Consider the following 18,936-nt stretch of genomic DNA (forward strand, 5'->3'; position numbering starts at 1 on the left):
CACTTCATTTCTCCCAATTACAGTAAAACACCTCTTCTAACTACTGCTTCTCACACGGCAGGTGTATGAACTGGATGGCACCAAGCACAATAAATCCTGGTCTGTGGCAGCCTACCAGGAAGTGACCAGGCAGTTTGTGAAGGAGCACCCGGACTTTGTTGGAGCCAAGGTTATATTTGCAGCACACAGGTAGAGGCTGAGCAGGGCTGAGAGCGGCTGTACCATGTGCAGGGGGCTGGGAGAGGCAATGCTGGGATGCCAAGGTTGGTTGGCAATGTCCACGTGGGCTGCTGGAGCTGGGGTGTTGCTCCTGAGACATTCCCTGGCACGTGTGAAAGGCTGAGGGTGAGAATTCATCCGTGTGGGTCTGCCTACGTGCGAGGTGAGCACCAGAGGAGCGTCCATGAGCCCTGGGAGTGAGAATGAGCCCAGGCAGGGCTGCCTGTGTGTGTGTCTAAGCCATGCCTGCTCTCCTCTGAGCCTGATGCACTCCCCCACTCTGCAGACACTGAAGCAGTGACGGCAGTGCCCGAGTTTGGGCACCTGGTGTGGCAGAGGGCCCATGGGACCTGGCACACACTGCTCCCTGCAGCCTGTGCACGGCATGTTCGTGCTGCTGCCCTCCAAGCAGGCAGATGCCATGAAGTCATGTGAGGTGATCCTCAGCAAGCACAGCAGACATCAGCAGCACAGCTCTGCTTTGGCACAATGCCCTCTCCAGTTCAGAGCTGGCTTGCCTCTCTGGCCAGCTTGATTGAGCATGGACACAGTCTGCAAAATGCACCAAGAAGTTTAAGTCTGATAGGGCTGGAAGAAACCTAAATGGAAAACTCTCTTGAAATGCAGTTACTGCCTCACATCCCAACAAAACAGCTGGGAGGAAAGAAAAAAAAATGAAACATTTTCTCTCCACATTGTTGTGTTCCCTTCCCTGCTTGGTAAATGGGAAATCCAGTGAGTTAGACAAGCATGCCTCAACTCAAGTGACAGCAGGGTCTAGCCAGGCATTTCCTGGTCATTCATGGGTTTCCTTTCATAATATCAATTTTCTACTGCTGTTTCTCTAGAGAGCTGAAGCTGGTTGTCAGATTCAAGAGCAACTTGCATTTTGGAAATACCCCTGGGGGCCCCGTTTCACAACTCAAACCCTGAGAAGGCAGGCCCATGGGAGTCAGCTTCTGCAGCTCTTTCTCTCTCTTGCTCTCTAGGATGCTGAATGTCTCCCAGATTAAAGAAGACATCATCGCTGCCATGGCACTCAGAGCCCGCTTCCCAGACACCCTGGCAGGCTTTGACCTGGTAACTGAATTTCTTCTGACCCCTGCTGACATAACCACATATATCCCGTGGCATGTGTTCTATACCAGAGCCAGAACCTCTGCTGCTGTACTGAAATCAGTGTTAATGAATTGCAAATCCTCCAGCTAAGGATTTTGTTCAGGGTAATTGACAAAATCCCCTGAAAGAATCAGCTCCCTACCCCACAGCATTGTAATTTCAGCACAGCTGGCACCTCATTTATACAGAGCTCTAAGTCCCACCATCTTCCCAATCATGCTCAAAAATACCTTTCTGCTTTTCCCAGGTCGGTGATGAGGACCAAGGTCATTCTTTATGGGAGCTGAAGGATGCCCTGACCATCCCATATTCCATGGGGGTCAACTTGCCTTACTTCTTCCATGCTGGGGAGACTGGTGAGCATGAGGACCCAAGGCTTGTTACTGCTTGCAGAGGCAAGACTGAAATCCTGCCAAGAGCAGAAGCAGCAAGCCTGGCCGGCTTGCTGGCTGTATCAAGAGGATGTGTGTGCATACATGTGCACATAACCAGTTTCCCCTATGCTTTTCTCCTTATCAGTTTGGGGCTGTGGCATTCCCACATGACCCCTCCCTGCTCTGGACTGTAGGTGTCACATTGCCCAGCATCTTTGACCTGGTGTAGGAGTTATTGCTGGTGAAGGTGAAATAATATTTCAGCTTAAAACACATCTCATTCTAATGCACAGGCTACTCCCCAATAATTGTTACTTTTCTCCATTGACAAGTAATGGAGTCCAGCATAATTAACTCAGCTGCAAGAGCAATACTGCAAACATCTGAAGCCAGGTGAGATGGGTGGGTATCTCCATGCTGGGCAATATCCTGGGCAGATTTAGATCCCTGTTTCACTGAAAATGCAAATGGAAACTCTGAGCATGAGCAACCCTCTCACCTCACAACTGGGACCTCTATTAACAAAATCATCTAGCAGTTTGAGGAGCTTTACCTCCTCACAGCACTGCAGTGACTCTTGTCTTTCTCTCTTCAGACTGGCAGGGCACCTCTGTAGACAATAATGTGCTGGATGCATTGCTACTGAACACCAGCAGGATTGGCCATGGACTCGCTCTCATTAAACACCCAGTAGCCAAAAATTTGTCTCTGAAGAGGGATATTCCTGTGGAAGTCTGTCCCATCTCCAACCAGGTATGTTGTTATGTGGCTGGGTCACTGCAAAGGGGATCACCATTGCTGTGAGGGTCAGCTGGGGGGCACCTACAGGTTTTGATGCACATAGCCTGGCTTAGTTTCCTTTGCAGCACCTTATACTGCACTTTGCTATCTAAGGTGCTGCAAAAGTGAATATATTTAAGGCTTGTAATGCCAGTCAGCAAAAAAATAATTTAAAATCCTATCCAGAGTAACCTGGGAAGGCAGTCCTCCCTAGTGGAGATGAGGCCCACAGACACAGAGGTGCCTTAAGAAACATAATTGAAAATACTTCAAAACCAGGAGGGCCAGAGGCTGAGAAGCAGGGATTGTAACTGGAAGTCCTTGGTTTTGCAGAATTCATAACCAGTGGGAACTCTTTTGCAGCACATTAGAGAGGTGCCACTGTCCCCTGGGTGCAGCAGAAAGGACTTTGGGGGGATATTTACTGGTGTGAGCCTTAAGGGAGACAACCCTGATACCAGCTCCAGATGCCTCAAACTAAGCACCACAGCAAATGTGTAACCAAAAGACTGTTCCTGAATTGCTCACAGCCAAATTGTTCTAAATAAGCACAAGTTATTCACCCTACTGGACTTGATTAAGGTGATTTATTTAAGAAATGAATCTCCTTGTACAGTCAGTGGGGACAAGCTGCTTCCTCCTGCAGCAGCTCAGAGCAGAAAACACTGTGAGCAGTCCTCTGGAGCCTGTCCCTCCCCGACCACTACCTGCTGGAAGGTGTCAGGGACACAGCTGCAGCCCTGGCAGTGTCAGTGTGACACAGCTACAGCAATAACCCAGCATGGTGTTGTCTCCCACTATTCCCCACCCAGGTCCTGCTGCTGGTAGCTGACCTGAGGAGTCACCCTGCAGCTGACCTCATGGCTGAAGGGCACCCCATTGTGGTCAGCCCCGATGATCCCCCCATCTTTGGGGCAAAGGGAGTCTCTTATGACTTCTACGAGGTGTTCATGGCCATTGGAGGCATGAATGCTGACCTGAGGACCCTAAAACAGCTTGCACTCAACTCCATAAAGTAAGTTCATCACCTCTCTCACCTTGTTGTAGTAACCATAAGGAGACAATCAGCTTTCCTCCCTTGCTTGCTTTTGGGTTTTGGCCTCAGAGTCTCCTCTGCCACAGGAGCTGGGCTTCTGTCAATCCAAAATCTCCTGTGTGTCTCTTCCAAAGGCAGGACACAGGGAGCCCAGAGGCTCCTCTGCCTGTGTTCTCTAGTGCCTTTCTCTGATTCCATGCCCCAGTGTACTCCTCCTTTTCCACTCTTTGGGAACTTGCCTCCAGCACCTGGTTCTGGGTTTGGTAGAAATTGTATGTCTTTGTATCACTTGTCTATTTCTGCCAAAATTTGACTCGCTGCAGTGTTTGCACTCGGAGAAACACAGGAAAACAATTAGCATTTCATTTGGGTGCGTTTAACCCCTTTTTCTACTAACTGGACAGTTCTGAATGTCCAAAAATAGTTTGGATGTGAAACCCAGGGTCTCCCTGCACATTCCTCAGCTCCTGCCTGTTTTACAACATGCTACTCTGTGTGGTGCAGGCATGTCCTGCAAGGGTTAAACTCTTGCTGCCTCCTGCCTTTTCATTTCAGTGCTGCTCTTGAAATAGCTGCCCCCTTGTCTCCTGCCTGACACTGACTTTCCTCCTCCTCACAGATACAGTGCCATGCTGCCGGCTGAGAAAGCCAAGGCCAAAGAGCTCTGGCAGAAAAAATGGGACCAATTTGTGGCTGACCTCTCTGATAGCTTTCTGAGGGAGCTGTAGAGAGGACAAGGCTCATCTCAGAAAGCATTTGGCAAGCTAGAGTGAGCCAGACTGATTGCTAAGAGGGAGACTGCCTCTTCCATGTGACCTGAGCAGATGAATGGATGTCAAAGTCTCACCTGGCCACTCTGCTAAGCCAGGCTTAATGGGCTTAAAGCTAAGAAGGAGCTGCACTATCCTGTGAAACTCATGGGCTGCAGGTAACAGGGAGCAGTGAGCCTTTAGAGCAACCACAAGAAATCACCCTGCTCAAGAGTCAAAACAATTAAAACTTGCCAATGGCCAAATCCTGACACCCTTATTCAGGAAAAACATGCTTTCCAATGAGAGTCAGCAGGAGATTGCCAACACGAGGATCTCTGAATTTTGCCTTATCATTACAAAATGCAGACCTTGGCCGGAAACAGCAAAGACAAACATCCAACCATTTGGGCCACTGACCTTCAAGAGAGCAAGGACTGAAAATGACTCTTGTTATGTTTAACCCTGGGCCTGCAGCCAAAATAGCACTGCTAGGTCGAAGAACCAGTCATAGGTCTGATGTCTGCTATTTCAGGACCTACCATGGCTGGAAACAAGCTGGTGCAACTTGCTCCCACAACATTTAAGCCTGGTTGCACAGTGATCATAAAGCCAGAAGAGAGGTGCCTCAGTTGCCAGCAGTTTTTTTACTACAAACTCTTTTCCTGTCCTCTGGTCAAAAGGAAGACAAAACACATTTCAGGTTAAGTCAAAAACATCCTGGCTTCCCAGACCCAGCTTGATTAAAACTGTCCCCCTGCACAAGGCTGTGTTAACACAGACATTTATAGGAAACACCTTTTGGTTTCAGGGAGTTCCACTACCAGCCTTTGTTGCTGTACTCATCGTGCAAATGTGGCCTTATCCTGCCTGTCAGAGAGATTTTTCACCTTGGTAGAGAACTGCTGTGGATATCCACAGGGCTTATTTGGACCTCTGTGGTTTCCAGCTCCTTGGCAAAAAAACCCCCAAAAAACCGACACAAGAAATAGTCCCTTGACAAGCTGATTCCCTGTCTTAACATCATCAAAAATATCAGGAGGAGAACCAGTTTCAGGGAAGACGAAAAAAAAAAAAAGCCAAAAACCAGAAAACAAAACAAAACAAAAGAATCCCCCCAAATCCCCAAAAAACCCCAAAACCAGAAAAAAGAAATATTAATCAGGTTGCTAAATAAATTCAGAAAAACCTTTCATCACACACACGCCAAGCATGCAGCCAGGATCAAAGAGCATCTTTCCCTGACTTCAGTACAATCATGCTGGTTTGCATCAGTCAAGGGAGAATTGACAAAAATTCCTACTGAAAGACATCTCCCTCCTCTGAAGCACAGACTTGCAAAGGCTGTTGTTTGCTAATCTGACCAGCCTGGGCCAATTGGCTCTCTTTATGCTTTCTGTTAATTGTCTCAAGCAGCTTGGCCACAGTGTTTATTTCCACTGACCTCGGCTGGAGCACCTTAGCAGGAGGCACACACACTTATTGCAGAAGTGGATCAAGCTGCACAGCCTGTGTGCCCCGTGTGAAATTGCCCACAGTTCACAGGCTGCAACCTCATCTCTGGTTATCCCAGAGAAAATAAAAACCATCTAAACCACACACACTATGAACCCCATCACAGAACACAAATAAAATCACAACAAACCACAGGTGTGTGCATTGCAGAAGGCAGCAACACAAACCACAAACCACAGAAATGAAAAAGTGAGAACCCACTCACACCCCTCACTAACTGGGGGGGGGGTTAAGTGCCTTATACCCCCAGCCCTTTCCAGCCACAACTACCTCTGCTCCAGCTCTCTCTGCCCACACCCCCAGCATCTTCCTCTGAAGCATCCTGATGCTTTTTTTGCAGACTGACCTCTCCTGGGCCTTGGTACAGATTTGGTCTTGGGCAGGAGTTTTGTACTGGAGGAGTAGCCAGAGCAGAGCCACCCTCCCTCCTCCTGCATGGGTTGTATCGAGAGCTCAGGGTAGGCTTTTGTCATGGCCAGGTTATAAATGCTGATTTGGGAAGTGCTTTACTTGTAATGTTGCTGAGCAAAACCACAGCAAACAAGCAGAATGGCAGCTGACCAGCAACCCAAAGCCCTGTCCCTCTCAGCAACCTGATCTTTCAGCTTTGCTATATGTGGATGGATGAAGATCTTTATTTGCCATGAGTTGATTCTCCCTTAAATAAGCCTCTTTGCTGCCAAGGTGAAGCTAATCATTACAGAACCATTGTGGGAGGGGCTGAGCTCCTCAACACACAGGTTGACCCATGCCCCTTCCTTTCCTACCACAGCAGAAAGCTTTCAGCTCCTCCTGCACGTGGTCTCTTGAGGTCCTGAACCTCTTTTTGCTTACCTGTAGTCCTCCTTTCTCCTCATTACCTGCAGGAGTTGCAGGGCTAGATCTTCCATCTGTCAAATGCTTGCTGGAACCAGCTGTTGTGTCCACTCTGTTCTTGCTTTCCTAGGAAAAGCCTGCTGTGCATTGGCCATTTACCTCCTTCACAGCTGTGCTGTGATGGGGCCAAGTGCCTGGAGCCACCAGGGTGTGATGCTCGTCAGGATCACAGCAGAATCAGGTTTCTGCAAAAATCACAGGGGTTTAAGATGGCACAGGTCTGATGCAGCCCTCAGAAATGTGTGACAGGGGGAGGGCCAGCCTGCCTTACTGCTGGGATCTGCTCTTCCTTAGAGCCTGTCTTAACAGGGAGAAAGGTGCAAATTGGGAAGCCCTGGCTGCATTCTCACCTCTCTAACTCCAGGTGTGCAAAAAAGGAGGAATTTAGGCTGGACCACAGCAGTTATAAAAGACCAATTCATTCAGCTCCATTCAAGCTTCGGGTAAATTTGGCTGCAGGGCTTCACTGAGACTCAGCTTTCTTTTAGTAGCAAAATTCCAAGGGTTTTGCTGCCAGTCTACTCCCTTTTGCCCAGTACCTTGGCTCCCTGCTCACATTTGTTGGCAAATACATCACATACAATGCTCCCTTGCTTGTCTCTTTCAGAACATAGTCTATAATTAAATTTTCAAACCTGTCTTAATCATGGGGGTTATTTTTCCTATTTTTTATTTTTTTGTCTCCATGTTAAAAAGAACAGAGGATACCTGGATTTGATGGGGATGTCTCACATCACTCAGCCTGGAGGGATCAGGAAGCCTGAAATGCCTTCTCAGCATGCTGCAAAGGGCAGTTTGATCTGTAGAGCTAACTCTGTGTCAAGCCTGGCCAAGACACTACCCAGCACCCCTGTTCCCCCTTCCCCAAGCCCCACAGCAGCTGCACCCAGCTCAGGGCTGTGTTTTGATACAGAGACAACCTGACAGACAGGATTTGCCCCTGCTGCCTCTCCTCCCACTACAGTTTTGTACCATCTCTGTGGTGGCTGCAGCACGGGAAAGTAAAGAAATGACTGGAGGTCATTTAACCTCGTTTTAGCATGATTTTAGGAAGGGAATAGAGGGAAGTAAGGAGAAGGCTAAATGATCAACCCATTCTTTTCAAAGAAAGGGAATTATTTTCAAATAATTGCCTTTTGGAGCACCAGGTGACTCCAGGGTACAAGGTGAGGCTCTTTGCCCAAAGCACTGCTGGTGGGCATGGGAAGAAAGTGCCAGCTTGAGATCTTCAATATCTGAGATGAAAGAGGAGGAAGCAGCTGCAAGGATGGTAGGAGGCTGAGTACAGCAAACAGAGAGGCAAAAAGAGCCTGCTTCAGTCTCCAGCCAGACTCAGGAGCAAGCAAGGAGAGTAGAAAATCCATGGAAGTTTCTATTACAGTTACTTCAAGCAGCCATAGCAATACTTAAAGCCTTATGCCTGTTATCTCCCCCATCTGTCACTCCCTGTGGCCTCTTCAGGTTCAATTTGTTTGAATGGGAGGTGGATGGAGCTTTGTTTGCAGCACAAGTGTTTGCTGCAGAGCATCTTATTCTGCCTTTGGGGCAATTTAGAGGATGAAATGTTTGCCTCCTGGTCACTGCCTGCCAGGAAATGGCTGATCCAGCACCAGCGGTTGCTGTCAAAAATCATGCCAATAAAAACAGAGGAGCAAAGTAAGTGGTTGAACACAGAGATGGGCCTGAGCAAGCAGCTGGATCTATCTGTCATGTGAGCCTCCATCACTGCAGTGGGACTGTGCAGGTGCCAGATGCTAAGCAAAGCCCTCTGGCCATAAAACACAGGGCTGCAGATGTGTTTTCCACCAGCTCCAAATAATCAGCCTGCTTCAGGCTTTCTTCCTATCTAAGTCTCTGAATTAGCCTCTTCACAGGTAGCAGAAGGACATTTCTTTGGTCAGAAACCTGTGGCTCTAATTGGCTCAGTCCTTAATTCCTTTCTTTCCAGGCTTGCTGCAGCTGCAATCACAGCAGGTCTATCAAGTGTTTCCTGGGCACTGAGGGACAGGCAGGTGAAGGGTCTGGCTCTCAATTCTCCTGGTTTGTCATTTTTATCAGGTTGTGTCCTCCTCCCCCTTGGTCATTACAGGATAAGAAAGGCATTTTACTGTATTTTCTCAACTTTTAGCTTGTCCATCATTCCCCGAGCAGGCTGCAGCATGGGAAGGGGAGAGATAAACTGTGGGGGGAGAGCTGCTCCAGGCCATTAGAGCCTCTGCAGGAAGGACAGAGATGGAAGGTAGGGCTGCATTCGAGGGGGGTGTGAGAAGGTCAGGAAGGGGGGGGTGATGACAGGGCTGCGAGTCCAGGGAAAACAGAGCTGCAAAGTTTACACAGGCACCCACGGGAGAAGGCTGTGGGCAACTGCCTGCTCTGCTTGTCTTTATAGTGAGCTGTGAAAGGGGCTGGGAGACGTCCAAGCACGGCGTGGACAGGGGAAGAAGAGGGTGGTGTGAGAAGGGCAGACAGACAGACGATCCCTAGGGGTATGTGGGGTACAGCTGTTACCAGATGCGCCGGCAGAGGAAACCACGAGGTCCGTCCATGTACAGCACGCGGAATGGGAAGCTCCAAGCAGACACAGAGAAAAAGACACAACGAGCATTCATCACAGGGATGATTTTAGGAAGGGAATAGAGGGAATGATGGGCTAAATCCTGCCTGGGGTGCTGGGGCTCAGCAGGCTCCGCACAGCGCGGGGCTTGGCAGCGCTGCCGCTGTCGGTGCCAGGCTCAGCCTGTGCCCGCCCGCTGGCAAAGTCCCTCCGGGTCGGTTTAAAAATAAGCGCTCCAGCCTGTTGGGCAGCCTTGCTGGGAAAAATAAACACGGCAGCGCTGGCAGCCCGCAGGGCAGAGCACACGCACACTCTGGGGACAGCTCTCCAAGGGCAGACACCCCCAGAGCCCCCCCGGGAGCAGAACAACGCGTTCCCTTCCCTTCCCTTCCCTCCCTCCGCCGGACCCGCGTCCCCACCGCATCCCCGAGCCGGACGCCGGGAGCGCTGCGGGCCCGCCCGGGCCGTGGAGCAGGAGCGCCGCCCGCAGGGATGGAGCGGGATAGCAACCCGCATCGGGGGGATTAAACCCGCTCCAAAACCCTTAACCCCACCCCCTTAACCCCACCCCCTTAACCCCACCCCCAAAAACCCCACCCCCAAAAACCCCACCCCCCAAAACCCCCACCTCCATTAACCCCAGCCCCAAAAGCCCTCACACCCAAAACCCCCACCCGCAAATCCCTCTCCTTCAAAGCCCCCATAATCCACGCCCCCATTAACCCCAGCCCCAAAACCCTCACCCCCAAAAACCCCACCCCAAAAACCCCCACCTCCATTAAACCCACCCCCAAAAACCCTCACCCCCAAAACTCCCACCCACAAATCACTCACCTCTAAAACCCTCTCTGCCAAAACTCCTACCCCCAAAACCCTCTCCCCCAGAAACCCCAAAACCCCCATTAACCCCAGCCCCCCAAACCCCCACCTCCATTAAGCCCAGCCCCAAAAGCCCTCACACCCCAAAACCCCCAGCCCCAAAAACCCTCATCCCCAAAACCCTCACCTCCATTAACCCCATCCCCAAAAACCCCATCCCCAAAAACCTCTCCCCCAGAAACCCCCAGCCCCAAAACCCCCAGAAACACCCATCCCAAAACTCCCAACCTGTCCCCCTCTTTCCCCCCCCACCATAACTCCTGCATATTTAATACACTAAGTTTTTTAAAATTTTTTTAGCAATGAAATCTCTGCAATAGAGAACAGTCTGGATGTCTCTCCCAGTTCTTTTTTGCACCTTTGGAATGGGTAGAAAGGGGCAAAAGTACCCCTAAACTTAAAATACAAGGGACTGAGAGACCTCCTCAATGCAGTTCAGTCTAGAGGCACCAAAACCAGCAAGCAAAACAACCCAACCTGTCTAACTTGTGAGTGGCTGTATCATTAAAAGGTCATAAATCCCCGTTAGCAAACACCCTGAGCAGAAATCACAGCAAATCCATCACATTTTCACTCTGCCAGGAGGGACCGCCTCGGTGGACGGGTGAGCAGCACTCGAGACAAGGCTCCTGTGTTTGTCATTAATTTCAGAAAGTCTTTGCCTCTCTCTCTGGCTATTTTTCACTGACAGCCAGGGAAGGTGAGGGTTGGAGGCCTCTGGTTTGTGCATAGTTGGGAAGGCACACTTCAGAGTAGCTGTAGTGTGCTGATGGAAGAAAGCTTTAAGCCCAGTTCCTCACAGAGCTAAATATTTTCAGTAATGTCTCCAAGGCCAGCATAAATTTTGCCAGAGCAGGATGAGCTGCAAACACTTCGGAGAAATTAAAGTGATGCTGGCAAATTGAGGAAATTACAAAAAATAAACGGTAGGTAATTCAGTTAAGGCAAAAGCACTTAAGGAGGAATAACCATCTGTACAAATGTATATCTCTGAATTGCCAGCGCTTTAATAGCTCTGCAAATAGGGCTCTAGGTGTTAAAGTGGGTCAAAAACAAATTAAGGTTGGTGTTCATGGCAATGGAAGCGTAAAAACAAACAATTACAGTGCGTAATTGATGCCTAAAGTCATACGTGTTAAACCTGCCCTGTCGAGGGACTCAGGAGATCCTAAGCCCAGTCAGAAAGCAAACAAACATTGCTTCATCTCCATGGATGTGAAATGAACCTTTCACTTTCCCCAGGTTTGGAAGGGCCTCAGCTGAATTCAGCATCAAGATTTGTTTCAGGGTGCAGGAAAGAGGGATGCAGTCTGTCAAAGGGTAAAGAAAGTGACCAGAGTTTTAGAGAACTTTATTTATCTGTAGGAAAAAGCGTTTGCACAGAAAAGGCTGAGCAAAGGCAGGGCAGCAACTCACAGAATTCTTAAGGTTGGAAAAGACCTGCAAGGTCATCAAGTCCAAACTGACCAACCACCACCAGACCTTGTTAACCAGACCACGGCAGTCATTGCCACATCCAGTCATTTCTTGAACACCTCCAGGGATGCTGATTCCACCACCTCCCTGTGCAATCCATTCCAGTACCCGATCACACTTTCAGTGAAGAAATTCTTCCTGATGTCCAGGCATTCTTCCTGGCACACCTTGAGGATGATGCCCAGCCTGGCACACCTTCTCCTGTTGTTGTTGCCTGGGAGAAGAGCCCGATCCCCACCTCAGGGGAGGTCAGGGAGTTGTGGAGAGCCATAAGGTCTCTCCTGAGCCTCTCTTCCAGCCCCAGCTCCCTCAGTAGTCCTGACAGAACCCCAGACCCTTCAGCTTCGCTGCCCTTCTCTGGACTTGCTCCACACCTCAATTTTCTGCAGGGAGGAGCCCAGAACAGGATGCAGCACTCGAGGCAGCACATCCCCAGTGCCAAGCACACGAGGACAATCGCCGTGCCCGTGGGCTGGCAGCGGTGCCAGGCTGCGGTGCCATTCCTGGGCATGCAGACGGCAGCCAGGGTGAGCAGGCACCAGCCCGACTGAAGCCAGGCCGTGCCCAGGCCCACGCCTCCATTATCACCGAGCAGCTTGGGAGCACTTCCCTCGCAGAGCGACAGCCTCCCGTTCTCTGACTTTGTGAAGGCCTCAGATAAACCCGCTGTGATTGCACTGCAGGGCTCAAAGATTTTGGCTCCCTGCTGCCCAAATCTCTACCTACAAGAAAGTATCTAACTCTCAATGGGACACCAAGCACATTCTTACCACACAGTAGACCCTAGCCCCTGACCCATCCTCGGAGCAGCTGCTGCTCTCCTGACCACCTCAGGACTGACAACGCGATTCCACTCCAACTCCCCTCGACTCCTTATTCTACGCCTACTCTCCACTATTCTCGTCATGTTCCAATGATGACGGGACATTGTACGAGAAAGCACATTCCAAGGCCACCATACTCCCACTGTACAAAAAGGACTACGCTACGGAATAGCCTTATTCATCACATCAGAAGCCTTCTTCTTTCTAGCATGGCTCGCCGGTCATTCTGCACGCCTCTAGCGTGGCAGGGCTGCTTGTGGCCAGCGCACCCCCTTTCCCTCCGGGTCCCGCTGCCTCCAGCACCCGCTCTTCTCTCCAGCTCTCGCCAAACCCGCTTTGCCCGGAGCAGGGGCGGCAGAACCCTTCCCTGGCACCCTCATTGCCCGCAGCCGGGTGTGGGCGGGCGGGCTGGCGGGGCTCCGGCCGCTCCCCGCGGGCAGCCGCGGGCCGGTAGCGGCGGCGTGCCCGGCCGCAGGGGCGGACGGGAGCTGTAGTCCGGGCGCGGCGGGAGCCCGAGGCGGCCGGGGCGGATGGCGCTGCGCGGCTCGCTGCGGGCCGGCCGGGCGCTGCTGCGCGCCCCGGGGCCGCCCGCCCGCGGGCTCTGCGGCCGGGTGCGTTCGCGGAGGGTGCGGGGCGGGCGCGGAGCGGGCGGGAGGCTCCCGGCTGACCGTGCCCTCCGCTCGCCTTGCAGCCGCCGGCCTTCGGGTTCCTGTTCGATGTGGACGGCGTGCTGGTGCGGGGCAGCCAGCCCGTGCCCGCCGCCCGCCGCGCCTTCCAGAGGCTGACGGACGGCGGCGGGCGGCTGCGGGTGCCCGTGGTGTTCCTGACCAACGCCGGGAACTGCATGCGCTCGGACAAGGCCCGAGAGCTGTCCCGGGCGCTGGGGCTGCAGGTAACGCTGACGGGGCGGCGGGAGGGAGCCCGAGCGATCCCGGCAGGGCAGCGCCGCCGGTGCCCGGCGTGGCCGCGGCCCGGGGCAGCTCCAGAACCGCCGGGAGAAGGGGGCACATCCTACCTGCGGATCCCAGCCGCGCTCTCTCCGTGCCGCAGGTGCCTCCGGAGCAGGTGATCCTGTCCCACAGCCCCCTGCAGCTCTTCAGCCAGTTCCACCAGAGGTGCATGCTGGTAGACGGGCAGGGGCCCGTGGTGGAGAACGCCCACAAGTATCCTTTGTGCCTGGTGGTGCCCTGTGTGCCCTGCTAAAGGCTGCTGATCCTGCCCCAGCCCTGGCACTCGCTTGCTCAGCTTCTGAACCCAAGGAGACACAAAGGTCACCGGGCTCACCTTATGGGGCAGCGTCCTTATGGACAGGCTCCGGTGCTGTTGATCTCCATGGTGGTCACTGCCTGGCTCCCCTGTTCAGTGTTTGGCTTCTCATGCTCATGACTTCTCCTGTGATTACTCTGCTCCTGGTGGGATGTGACCATGAGGACTCTGTCAGCTTTAGGTGTCTCATTTTTGAGATCAAAGTTGTGCTCCTCCTGTTCTTCCATGGCAAAACCCATTAAAGGTCACTCCCAACTGTACCACGGATGAGATTTTCCCCAGAATCTGACAGCAGTTGAAGGAACTCAAATATGATGGGGCTTTGAGCAGTTTGGTCCTCCTGTGCATGGCTGAAGCCAAGATGCCCAGGTGAAAAGCACGTGTTGTATTTGGTTTAGCCAATTTCATGCTCTTCTCATGCAGATGATCTTTCCCTACTGGGATTTTTTACCATTTGAATGTTTTAAGAGCTTGGTTGTACAATGTAATTAGTGGAAGGTGTTTTTGTCTGGCTGAGAGCCACAAGGTTATACTTTACCACACTGCTCTGTTACTAGGACTTGCATTCCTTAATCCTGCAGATGCTTCTGCAAGTAACTTACAGAAAAACTGTCACTTAAAAAAAAACCCCAAACAAACCAGTCTCCACAACATTCCTTGATGGTCTGAACTAGCCTGGGGTTCAAGCACGTGGTCACCATAGAGGCCCTGAGGAAGGCATATCCCCTGTTGGACATGGTGGACCTGAGCCGGAGGCCAAAAGAGCTGGTAATTCCCTGAAGCATCAGCAGAAGGGGTGGTCTGGGGCAGGGTGGCCACAGCACACAGCAAAGGGACAGGGCAGCTGTCACTGAGGTGCCTTAGCAGGAGCCTCTGCCCTTCCCAGGGTTGGCTCCTGCAGGAGGGGCAGTGACTCTCCCCTCTCCTGTCTCTGCCTTCCATTGCTGCTCCTTGCAGTGAGGGGTGAGGTGACTTGGTTGGCATCTCCAGCTCTCAGACAGGAGTGCAAGATCTGTGAAATCCCATCTGGGGTGGGAGAGGAGGAGAAATATTCCTTCAGGATTCCAGGTGGTTTTGTCCTGCCTTATTATGGAACTGCCTTGGCAGGTTCAATGGAGGCATTTTTAGTTGTGTTTTGGAGATGGCATTAGGTTTTGCATTACTAATCCAGCCTTCCTTTTTTTTTTCTGGCAGCCTCCTCCTTCCCCCCCTGGCTTCCCCACTATAGAAGGTAAGCAGAGGCCTGTGTTTACATATGGGCAGCAAGCAGAGCTGAGAGCAAGGCAGGCCAGCTGGGCTGGGAGCTAATGATGTGCTGTCAGCTCACTGCTGTCCATGGGCACCACATTCAGAGGATACAGCCTCGCTGCTGGGAAAAGCTGGATCAAAGCAAATTTTCCCTGTGCTGTGGGCCAGTATCTGGAACCAGAGGGGCACATGGTGCAGAGATGTGCAGACTGGAGCCCTGGCACCAGCCGTGTTCCACTGGTAGCTGTACTTACCAGGACAGCCCAGCACAGGAGGGGTTTGTTGGCGGGTGGCTTTTGGATGCTGTGAGTTTCCAAGCAGCTCTCAAAATCTTGCAGGGGTGATTCTGTTTGGCGAGCCAGTGAGGTGGGAGACGAGCCTGCAACTCATTGCTGATGTGCTCCTGAGCAATGGGAACCCTGGGGCAGAGCTGCAGGATGTGCCATACCCTCATCTGCCCATCCTGGCCTGCAACATGGACCTCCTGTGGATGGCTGAAGCCAAGATGCCCAGGTGAGAAGCACACGTGGTGTTTGATTTAGCCAATTTCACACTCCTCTCATGGAGATGATCTTTCTCTACTGTGGTTTTTTAGCATTTGAATGTTTTAAAAGCTTGATTGTACAATGTAATTAGCAGAAACATGAAAGCTGCATGAGAAAAAAAGGCTGAAGCTTGGGCAGCAGCAAAAGGCAGACCACTGTCTGTGGAGGGGTGTGTGGGCACCACATCCAAAACAGGCAATAACCAAGGAGTGCTTGCTGCCCCAGTGCTGCTACTGGGGATGCTGATGCCCTCCTTTCTGGGCAGGTTTGGCCATGGCACTTTCCTTCTCTGCCTGGAGAGCATCTACAAGAAGGTGACAGGCAAGGAGCTGAGGTACGAGGCCCTGATTGGCAAACCCAGCCCCATCACCTACCGCTATGCCCAGTACCTGATCCAGCAGCAGGCGGAGAAGCAGGGCTGGAAGGCTCCCATCCGACACCTCTATGCAGTTGGGTAAGAGACTTTTTCCTGCTGGTTTCCTTAGGGAGTTGCAAACTGACTGCTCTTTAGTGGTGGTGGGGTTTTGTTTGTTTGTTTGTTTTGTACTTGCTGGGTTTTATTCCCCTCCGGATATTTCTAAAGTTAATACCAAAATTCCCATGGTATCTCTGGAGCCTCACATCCTGGAACAGAGGCTTGCTGGCTTTTTGTACCCTACACAGCAAAGCTGTGGACTGTAGGATTCAGAGTGCACAAAGAGTGACTCAAAGACAAAATTAAGAGACACACTGTTAGCTCAGTCTGGCCAAAGACTTTGGGAATATAATCCAGGGATATAATCCAGTCATGGCTGAAACTGCTCTGGGTGCTTGGGATGTGCTGTGTCCCCTTTGAAAGGTACACGTGTCCTGAGCAGGACTCACTGCCCACTCCAGCTGCCCCTCTTGACGTTAGCAACTATCTCCCAGCCCTTTCTCTGAGACTGCTGTCTCAGTCCCAGTCCCTCACAGCTAGAGGGCTTGTTTCTAATTTCTGAGCCCATTCTCATGGGCTTGTTTCTCCTTTCTGTTTCCCACCCTGACCTTATCCAGGGACAACCCCATGTCTGACGTCTATGGGGCAAACCTCTACAACAACTACCTCAAGTCAGCTCAGCAGAACCAGGTTCAGGCTGGGCAGAAGAGGAGCCCACAGGCAGCCAGTGCCCAGGCTGAGGTTTCCCTGGAGCTGAGGAATGACTGCACCAGCTCAGTGGAGAGCTGTGAGTCCATCCTGGTCTGCACCGGGGTGTTCCGCCCCGACGGCGCCGCTCCCAGGGAAGCAGGGGAGACAGTGTTCCATGGACACCGGGACTTCTGCTTCGACCCCAGCCTGGTACAGCCATCCCACATCGTGCAGGATGTGGATGAGGCCGTGCAGCTGGCTTTTGAAAAAGAAAACTGGAGCTAGGCGTTCAGACAGAGTGCCTAAAGATCTGCTGTAAGGGGTTTTATGTACTGGAAAGAGGGGAAGAATGGGGAGGGACCTGGGGTGATTTTCTAATCTAGATAATGTTAAAGAAAACTCCCTGTTGCAGCACTAAAAGCCCCTTAATTTTTTTAAAACTCATCTGCCATCCTGACAGCTGCCCAGAGACTCTCAGCTGTGGCTGTACATTGCTGCCAGCCATAATTGAGCCATAATGGAAACAGGGTATAAGGAGCAGGCTTGTCCCAGCAATCCCGGTTTTGTTCAGCCCTCACAGCTCATTCTTTTCCTTGCTTTGTGTGCAAAGATCAGGGGAGCCCACCCTCCTCTTTGTGGGGTGTTTGGGGGCAAAGCTCTTCCCCACACAAGGAGCCACCATCAGCCATTTGTAGAATGTGCTGTTTGTCCAGGCTGTGACTCGAGCTCACCAAAAGCTGGGCTGTGGTGGCTCCATGCCAAGAGAAGGCTTTGAGTCTTAACATTCTCCTCGTGAAGAATAAGTGCCTACAGACTTTTAACAAATTCTCTTTGCCTGGGGATTTGCCACTGCATCACTGTCAGCCTGAAACAAAGTTCTGTTTTGCAGTCATCTGGCAGCTGTGGAGAGGCAGGGCCCCTCAAAGGAAGCTTCAGTAGCCAGAGCGACTTGCTGCAGGGCTGAGGTGAAAGTTATATTGTTCCCTCCCCCCTATTTAGCATTCTGTGAACACCCCTGCCTTTTCACATCCCACCAGGGAGCCAGCAGCCTGTGCTCAGCAGCAGAGGAAACCACCACAGAGTTTGAATTGGCAGAGTTGTCTTTGCCCAGAACTCAGTGCTGCAGCAAGAGGCTTTTTTGGCACCCACTCTGATCCCAACTGTTGCAGGGAACATCCACCTGCTCCAGCTGGCACAGCTTCCAAGAGGGGCCCTTCTCTGGAACAAGGGCCAAACAAAAAGGGTCACAGTGCACCTCTGCTCCTTCCTTGCATGCAAAGATTCAAAGAGAAGATCAGTCAAGGATGGTAGCAGAGCCTCAGATCCCCAGGCCTGACCTTTTAGAATACAAATGTCCGTGTCTTCCAGTTCTTTTGTTCCTGTCATCCCTCATGTGGTTTGCAGCTCAGGGATACCCCATACAGTGTGACCTCTGGTCCCTCCTCTTTCTTTAACATGCAGGTAGAGTCCCCCTCACATGAATTAGCAGCTGGGACTTGCCTGCCCAGGAACATTTCCCTAACAACATGCACCTTCTATTGCCTCTCTTCTCCTAGCTCTCCTATCCAGAGAAAGACAGGACTTGTGTCTCCATAGACATTCCAAAGAAGATAAGCAAGGTTTGCATGAGAAATTAGTGTGAAAGATTGGGTTTAGCAAGGAGTGTCTTAATTCCAGAGGAACACCGTGATTTCAGAAGCACAAATCAGCCTGTGTATATGATGAAAAGCCTTGGAGCCAACACAACTGAGTTGATTTTCCTAATTACAGTCAGCTCACACCACACTGAGGTATCAGAAATGGGTCTGCTCTGCCTCTTCTCTCCTCCTTCCTGCTTTACCAGGCAGCTCCATACACAGGGTGCAAACAAGATGTTCTGCCCAGAAGTTTGAGTTCTTGATTCAAATCTCAGCATCCATGTGCCCTGAAATTCTGCTCCAGCAGCTCTCCATCCTCTCAGTACTGATGTATCTTTCTAGGAAGGTCACTGCAGCATAGGCTCAGTTCTTAAGTTGTGCCAGGCTCTGTGTGTGAGGCAGATTTTGTGCTCTCTCAGTTATCCAGGCAAAAGAGTTCCTTCTCTGTTTCTCTATCCTTCCCTTCATGAATAGGAGCAGAAAAATACGTCTTTGCATGTGTTTCCCTCAGTGAAATCCACAATGGGAAGCAGTTTCTTCCTCTCTTACCATTACTTGGGGTTCTTCTCCTTTGTTTCATCAGGACAAGCTGCTTCTAAAAGCAGCTCTAATGGGAGGAACACAGATTTGAATCTTTTCCTTTTGCTGCAGAGAAGGAAATCACCATTTCATCTCGTTGCACAGAACAAGGGCTTGTCTCCAGTTCCCAGAAGGGCAGGGACTTGGGGTATAAC

The 18,936-nt window shown here is 51.4% G+C and overlaps 2 protein-coding genes across 2 annotated transcripts in view; both read left to right on the plus strand.

Moving 5' to 3' along the window:
* The window catches only part of ADA2 (adenosine deaminase 2), a 17,492-nt gene extending 12,265 nt beyond the window's left edge, over positions 1-5,227 (plus strand). Inside the window, exons 4-9 of the mRNA XM_054281972.1 lie at positions 62-189; positions 1,209-1,299; positions 1,586-1,694; positions 2,308-2,465; positions 3,305-3,507; positions 4,148-5,227. Of these exons, the coding sequence (XP_054137947.1) occupies positions 62-189; positions 1,209-1,299; positions 1,586-1,694; positions 2,308-2,465; positions 3,305-3,507; positions 4,148-4,256 (798 nt within the window). The 3' untranslated portion in view covers positions 4,257-5,227. The remainder of the gene's footprint in view (positions 1-61; positions 190-1,208; positions 1,300-1,585; positions 1,695-2,307; positions 2,466-3,304; positions 3,508-4,147) is intronic.
* HDHD5 (haloacid dehalogenase like hydrolase domain containing 5) lies at positions 4,821-18,096 on the plus strand. The gene is made up of 14 exons (XM_054281784.1): positions 4,821-4,900; positions 7,033-7,111; positions 7,633-7,687; positions 8,223-8,324; positions 11,683-11,825; positions 11,967-12,104; positions 12,702-12,851; positions 13,093-13,293; positions 13,452-13,564; positions 14,342-14,435; positions 14,862-14,898; positions 15,254-15,428; positions 15,726-15,914; positions 16,493-18,096. Exons 1-14 carry the CDS (start codon positions 4,821-4,823, stop codon positions 16,848-16,850), a joined length of 1,914 nt encoding a protein of 637 aa, XP_054137759.1. The 3' UTR covers positions 16,851-18,096.
* Positions 18,097-18,936: the final 840 nt, after the last annotated feature.

Source organism: Melozone crissalis, unplaced genomic scaffold (genome assembly GCF_028551555.1).
Source record: "Melozone crissalis strain CALT ecotype California unplaced genomic scaffold, PUWL_Pcris_2 ptg000033l_1, whole genome shotgun sequence".
Classification (NCBI taxonomy): Eukaryota; Metazoa; Chordata; class Aves; order Passeriformes; family Passerellidae; genus Melozone; species Melozone crissalis.